The sequence below is a fragment of the Gossypium raimondii genome, chromosome 1 (genome assembly GCF_025698545.1).
Source record: "Gossypium raimondii isolate GPD5lz chromosome 1, ASM2569854v1, whole genome shotgun sequence".
Lineage (NCBI taxonomy): Eukaryota > Viridiplantae > Streptophyta > Magnoliopsida > Malvales > Malvaceae > Gossypium > Gossypium raimondii.
The window spans coordinates 46208877-46216239 of NC_068565.1; the positions used below are offsets into that span (position 1 = coordinate 46208877).

A 7363-nucleotide genomic window follows, 5' to 3' on the forward strand; every position below is an offset into this window, starting at 1 on the left:
AAGTGTTGCAGAGAGCATCGATTCAATCGACCCTTCGAATTATTTAAAGGCAATTTGGGCTTCTAATTTTAGCAATTGGTTTGTTTCCATGGAAGAAGAGATGGAGTCTCTCAATAAGAACGATACATGGCAACTTACGACTTCAGATTCACCACAAATCAAAGACAAAGAAAGGTACATGTCATCGATTCCCTATTCTAGTGCAATCGAAAGCCTAATGTATGCAATGGTTTGTACTCGTCCCGATAATTCACGTGTTGTTAATGTAGTTTCTTCTCCTAATTAAACTCTGTTATATTTTCTCAATCTAACTCTAATTATTCTAGGAATTTTTTAATAATATTTGTACGCAAAATTCAACCTATAAATAAGCCTCTTAGCAACACGAAATAATTTAGAATAACCACAACACTCAAGAAAGTTTGTGAGAATTTTAAGAAATTTTGTATTTCAAATTCAAGGTTTATTTGTTTCTCCATCTTATACTCCCCTTTTCAATTTATCATTTTAATGAAGTTTTTTTTACCTGTTACTTTTCGGAAGAATTTTTCCACGTAAATATTTGTATCCAATTTTTTCAATTTTCACTAATGTTCATTGTATAATTCAAGTTAGACCCAACAAAAACCAACCAACAACAACACATAAATTAGCTCTCACGATGATGTTGATTGGAAACGAATCCATCAAACTCAGCGCATACATTATCTTGATGTTTGTTGAAAAATCAGCTTTAAATTAATCACTAAACCAAAAAAAAAAAGGAAATCAAGAATAAGGCACATCCAACACTACATAATCTAAATGAAACTCGTTCAAGTGATCAAGGGGAAGTGGGGAACACCATGAAAGGAGCTGCTCCATTGCATGAAAGGCAAATCGATACAGTGATGTTAACAAAATGTTATTTCCTTGTAACTTTGTTCCTCAATCAGAATCACCCCCATCTATTTGTGAAGACCTTGCAAGACAATTCGGGAACTTGAAAGGAAGGGTCATCAAGGGTTCATCACCACATAAATTTCGGCATGCCAAACCAAATGAATATCCCAATGCAATTGCAACTGGAACAGCAACAGCATTTCCTACCTGTATGTATCTGAAGCAAGAACAGACTTGGCATCAAACAAATATGAATGATGATTCATCACCATAATCTTATAAACTAAGTCAGCATACCTCTCCTTAATAGTTCCAAAAAGCTTGTAGCAATCAGGGAATCCCTGTAATCTAGCATTCTCGCGAATTGTAAGTACTCTATTTTGGGAAGGATGAATGACGGTCTGAAAAAAAGGTTTGCTTCATATGTAAGCAATTCAATATGTTTAGATGACACACAAACAGGTAAAAGTAGCATGAAGACCTATGTACTAAAAGTTAGATTGCATTTTATCCCCTCTACTCAAAAAATAGGCAAATTAATCCATGTTTATTAGATTAAAGAGCAAATTGATCTTTCTATTAAAAATTTCTATCTATTTCTACTATTAAAAGTTGATCTCTATGTATCAACATGAAATACATGTGGCACAACATATACACTATTTGGTTATTCAGTCAGCTACTCTAGTTTATAACAATACAAATGCACGAAATATTTAACAGAAAGGACCAATTTACTCTTTAAACTGACATACAAGGGCAAAATCTAACTCTTAGTATAAGGGCCTCCATGATACTTTTACCCACACAAACATCCTTGCAACCCAAGACAAAAAGAAAAGAAAAAGAACCTGGTTGTGAGGTTCAGCTCTTGTTACCACTGTGTTTACAATTTCATCCATCCATAAACGACCAAATGGCCTAAATTCCAGTTCACATTTAAGGTTGTGCAAGGATACAACATTGTTGCAAAAATAAAAAGTCACCTGTAATTATTATTATACAATGCTTACTTGGTTGATCTTCCTTTGACAAACTTCATGGCATAGTCCGGCACCTATACAGATAATGAACTGAGAAAAATTGAACAGAAAATTAATTTAATATTCACTAAGAGAGCTGTAGACAACATAATACCAATGGTTTTCCGGATTTGAGCAACACTCTGTCCATTGTTGTGTCCCACTCTACCCTATTGTTTTCACCAACTACTACACCAGGTAAGTCCCTGAAATTTGCACCCTGGAAAAGCAATATTTTAGCTATTGAGAAAGAGAAATATTTCAATCCAAGAACCATAAACAAGTGAACTGCACATACCTTCTTCTTGGGAATGTGGCAAACACGGTCGTAATCATCAGGATTCAATTGCAAAGGCTGATGATCACATAGCATTCCTAAGGATGGTGCATGTCTAGAATCAACTGTTAAATTTATAACATCTACACAGTGCAAAAACTTAACTGTAAGATATGACAAAGCACATAAACACCAGTTTGACTTCAATGATAATACATTAAATACTTGCATAAGATCTAATTCTATAAAGCATTTAATTGCAAACATCGATGATCATACAGCATTCCTAAGGATGATGCATGTCAATTACACCTATAACTGCAAAAACTTGGTTGTAAGATATTCTATAGCACATGAACAACAAGCAATGCAAGGAAACATACCTTTCCTCCGCAATCTGATGAACTTTTGGAATTCTGTGCGAGCAGTTGTCCCATAATTCCTCTGATCTCGACTCTCATCATTGTTAACCTAAAAGAATGTTTGAAAAAGAAGAAACTAAATAATACATTCCAAAGTCGACTCAATTACAAATAAAGGGGAGGAAACCATACTTGTGGGAGATCAGAAATTGCATCAGCAAGAGTGAGAGCACTTTCCAACTGACAAGAATCCTTTTTATCATATGTAACATGTATTTCCTAGGTTAAAAATACATAGATTCAACTTAGAACAAAACAAAAAAGTATCTAGCAATAATATTTTACTTCTATAGAAACCATAATTATTTAACTTTAGCAGCATATATACCTCAAACTCATTTGGAACACCTCCTCTAGAAAAAACCTCATGAGTTGGCAATGGATATTGAGGCAATTTCTGAAGGAGAAAAAGAAAAGAAAAGTATTAAACAAGTAACTATCATTTGATGTCATCATATCATACAAATTTAAATATACTTACCTCTGAAGGATGTGAACCCCATAGAAAAACCCTCATTCTGAATTGGGGAACCCCATAAGATCCTGCAGCCATCATCCCCATTCTAGCTTGATAATTCATAGACACTAAACGGCCTACGGCATACCGTCCCAGAAAACCCTTAGCAAACTTTAATATGTCCACAACATTTTCCATTAATACATATCTTGGTTTCAAATGCTCTATAGTATCCATATATACAACTAACTGCTTATTTTTTACATCTTCCAAAGGTGCATTTGAGTTTCTAAAACGATTAAACCCACTAACACCTTGACATGGGGGCCCTCCACATATAAAATAAACACTTCCCTGCAAAAACAAAGAAAAATGAAATAGACTATCAATGTGGTTAGAAAAGGCTACCTTGAATATACAATACTAATTTATTAAATGTATATTACCAAAATAGAAGAACTTACAGGCAAAGGCAATATGTTTGACTTGTACCCTTTACTCACAAACTCCTTCAGTCTTTCTTCGCAATTACTGAAATTACAAAAATACATTAAATAAATTTATTGATAAGGTAAGAGAATTTTTATGGATGTAAATGCAATAAAATAGATTACCTCAAGCCCTCAATAGGCTCCCAAGTATCATAACTTTTATCGTAACCCTTCCAACGCACCTATATTTAAGATAAAATGATAAAAATTGTAAAAGATTTTAATCCAAAAAGAAAAACTTACAAACAATTACTAGTTAGTGCATACAATTTTACCAAAATCCACCAGTGGACTGAAAAACAGAGACAAATTATGACGACAAACTATAGCAATTCTTCATTATTTGAAGATATAATGATACCTTAAAATATAATCCTCTCTTCTTCGCTTTATTAGGATCACCAAAACAAATGTCCAACAATCTCTCAACCTCAAATTCTTCAGAGGAATCCTCAGAGCTACTATCATATTGTCTCTCTTTTTCTTGTTCTTGTTCTTTTTCTTCTTCGCATCCTTGGCCATCATCATCATCATCATCTTCCTCACCGGTTTCACTAGAAACTGTTTCAGATGGTTTGTTTGGCTCAAGCAAGGAAAACTTTTGGCATAACTTTTCCCACTCCTTCAGCAAACATAAAAAATCCTCGGCTGCCTCATTTCTCACCTAAAAGTCATTACAGGAAATATACAGTCAATGCTAAATAACTGATGATATATTAATAACCATCCAATAAGAAACAGTTTACCTTAGTTTCAGGATGGTTCCATTGCAAACTTTTACAAGCAAATGAATTTATGTCAACAGCCCACTTCTACAAAACCAAAAGTAGGGAACATACTCCTAATAAACCAGAAGTGAAAAAAAAACAATAAATGAATAATGTATTGTGAATGTTATGAAACTTCAATATTAACTCACTGTGACAAGCTTTATGCCAGCCAAGGATGCCCCCATGCAAAGGCCCGTGGACATGGCTCCGCAACCAGAATATAGATCTAGCAAATATTTCTGTGAATTATCAAACCTCTGGACTTCTGAACTAGTATTATTAGAACCACATTCACTGGAAACAACTGAAGATGTACCACTATCTTTTTTAGATATTTCTGCAATTATCAAGACAATTCTAATAGTTAATAAAACAAGTCAATCAAATAATCATAAAAAATGCAACAACATCAATGAAAGAAATAAAAGATACTCATTATATAGCTAACTTTTAGTTTTTTTCATAATTGGAAGTGGAAATAATCTCCAAATTCAGTAAAACTATGACATGTTACCAGTGAATATGTTTTTGAATGTTAAGTGTTGTAACGAGTACTTCATATTGTAATATAAACCAGAATCTGGGATTCTGCTCTCCTTAGCAGCTGAGTCATTCTGAGATAAGAAACAAAAAAGTTTAAGCTTATATAAGCAGTATATAGTAAACAATTAGCATAGAAGAAGGGTCAGTCTTACATCTGGTGCAATTTCAGCAATTTCTACTTTGGAGATAATACAGTTCAACGGATTGTCATCATGGATGTCAGAGAGAAACACACGTCTCTTATCAATCAAATGGGCATTATCCTTGTTAATAACCTAAAAATTTCCAAATAAATCAAATAATGACTGCTCTTAAAAGAAGGAAAAAGAGATAAATATAACTGAACCACCAAGCTTCAAAAAATTGTTCTTACGGTATCTTCAGCTCTATAAAACCATTGAGCTTTAAAGAATGGCTCCTGATCAACTGTTTCAAAAAATTCAACAATTCTGGCAATATAATCAAGGTTGCCATCTTCTGCCTGCAAGCAAAAGATCATTCATAATACTCAATTCAATTCAAAAGGAAAATGATAGAACGCAGTTAACTTACAAAATCATACCTTAACATATGCATTATCGCCCAATTTGTAGCGACAGCCATCAACTATAGCCTCTACATAATGATTCTTTGCTTGTAGTACCTCATTCTCCTCACTTATAATTGGAGGGTAGGAAACAAAAACCACATATTAACAGCATGTATAAGCATCAAGGGTACAACTATAATACACTCTTGTAAAAAGATTAACACCTAAAATCAACCAATAGAAGGCAAATTATGTTTCATACATACAACTTACTCCACTCCATTGTTCATTGATTAAGCCGGACATGATTGATGTATTCATTTTGGCTTTAAGAAGCACATTGATTGAGCAACATTTTAAAAGATATGAGATAATAACTAATAATATTAAACCAATATAAACAAAACCTGAATACCTGCCATTAACTTCATATGTAGTTATAGAAATTAACAAAAATATCTATAAAATTTGTTGATACAAAGTTTAAGAATGAGGACGGAGATTTGCATGGAGGTGCTGCAAGCCTAATAGAGGTGGGACATGATTGATGTATTCATTTTGGCTTTAAGAAGCACATTGATTGAGCAACATTTTAAAAGATATGAGATAATAACTAATAATATTAAACCAATATAAACAAAACCTGAATACCTGCCATTAACTTCATATGTAGTTATAGAAATTAACAAAAATATCTATAAAATTTGTTGATACAAAGTTTAAGAATGGGGACGGAGATTTGCATGGAGGTGCTGAAAGCCTAATAGAGGTGGGTAGGTATCAAGTTGAGTACTAGAAGATACTAAAGATATTTTGATAAAGTAACAACAGTATGGAAAGTGCCTCAAAGAAACAGATGGCAGAGACAGTTTATGTATATACTTCTTTGTGGGACTCTCGCAATTTAAGTATCTAGTTTATGAACCTTCAACAATTGCTTTTGCACGTGACCAAAGAATGTATTTTCTTTGATATTTTTGTTCGTTTTACAGTTTGAGCCTAATTCTGTTCAGGCTGGGAGCCCGCCTAACATGCTTATGCATGCAAAGGTCTGCTGTTTGAAGGGGATAAGTCAACATGGTCCATGATTGGATTTGCGTTTAGTAAGCTAGCTAAACTACAGTATTTGGGGACGATGAAAAAAAACCTTCCAAGTCAGGTCTTTTATCAGTGTTAAGCCCAGCAGAACATTTTATTCATTACTCAATATAGATTTACCAAATGAGTGTACCATTATTCTCGCTTGTAATTTGTTTTATCATTTCGGAAAGAAGCTCAGCTTTTACGAGTAAAGGAACTTACTCATTTGAAGCCTCGATTACAGCTTGCTTCTTAACCTTATTCTGCAAACCACAAATGAAAAACCAAAATATAAAGCAGCCAAAAGGGACAAAGAAAGCACAGTATCTTTTTCCCTTTTCTAATGGTGCTAACCTTTGACTGATATCTATGTGGCCATCGTTGTCGGGCTTCAGCGGGCGCAATGGGTGGACCGACAAGACAAAGGTCGGAATCGGGTACAACTTTTCGGGCTTTTTTGGGTTTAGGAGGATCCAACAAAGTAGTCAGACCCTGGGATTGGGTTTCGGATTCCGAATCAATAGATTCATCGATCTTCTTTTGATGCTTCCGTTTCGAACCTTTACCCATAGTTTCAGAGAATAAGCCTCTCAGTGTTCGTTTTTTTTGCTGCTTGGATAGAGAAATTAAGAAAATAGAGACGTTGGGATGTGCCAGCAAAAATTAGTGGAAAAATTATATATTTTTGAAGGAAAGTTTTGAAATTTGGACAGCGGGCGGTAACCGGGGAATTTTGGTTTCAAACTGCAATTTAAGTTTTGTTTGTTTAATTGAAAATAATTTTCGCATAATAATTTTTTAAAAATGATTTATTTTTCTAAAAAAACTAATATTTTGGATGTTTTGTGTAAAATATTTGTTATTGTTTAGTAGATTTCTTACAAATATTT

The 7363-nt window shown here is 33.7% G+C and overlaps 1 protein-coding gene across 3 annotated transcripts; it reads right to left on the reverse strand.

Annotated features, from left to right (window-relative positions):
- Positions 1-645: 645 nt before the first annotated feature.
- LOC105786098 (putative DNA (cytosine-5)-methyltransferase CMT1) lies at positions 646-7138 on the reverse strand. Of its 3 annotated transcripts, XM_012612376.2 has the most exons (21): positions 6828-7137; positions 6696-6736; positions 5427-5520; positions 5238-5345; positions 5017-5139; positions 4836-4935; positions 4471-4658; positions 4298-4363; positions 3913-4215; positions 3675-3733; positions 3525-3591; positions 3085-3414; positions 2932-3000; positions 2736-2822; positions 2565-2652; positions 2203-2324; positions 2020-2124; positions 1896-1939; positions 1734-1803; positions 1180-1283; positions 646-1099 (listed from the first exon to the last, which is right to left on the reverse strand). In XM_012612376.2, exons 1-21 carry the CDS (start codon positions 7041-7043, stop codon positions 928-930), a joined length of 2556 nt encoding a protein of 851 aa, XP_012467830.1. In that variant the 5' UTR covers positions 7044-7137; the 3' UTR covers positions 646-927. The 3 variants fall into 3 exon arrangements, with proteins under 3 accessions (XP_012467830.1, XP_012467831.1, XP_052490490.1); XM_012612377.2 differs by lacking the exon at positions 1734-1803 and having other exon boundaries at positions 948-1099; positions 6828-7138; XM_052634530.1 differs by lacking the exons at positions 646-1099; positions 1734-1803 and having other exon boundaries at positions 1869-1939; positions 6828-7138.
- Between the last annotated feature and the right edge of the window lie 225 nt (positions 7139-7363).

Excerpts from the sequence above, each read along its gene's own strand:
- LOC105786098 (XM_012612376.2), bottom strand. The coding sequence starts at position 7,043 with ATGGGTAAAGGTTCGAAACGGAAGCATCAAAAGAAGATCGATGAATCT. Across the intron at positions 4,659-4,835 it reads ATTCAAAAACATATTCACTG|AAATATCTAAAAAAGATAGT; the intron begins GTAACATGTCAT and ends TGATAATTGCAG. Across the intron at positions 3,415-3,524 it reads CAAACATATTGCCTTTGCCT|GGAAGTGTTTATTTTATATG; the intron begins GTAAGTTCTTCT and ends TTGTTTTTGCAG.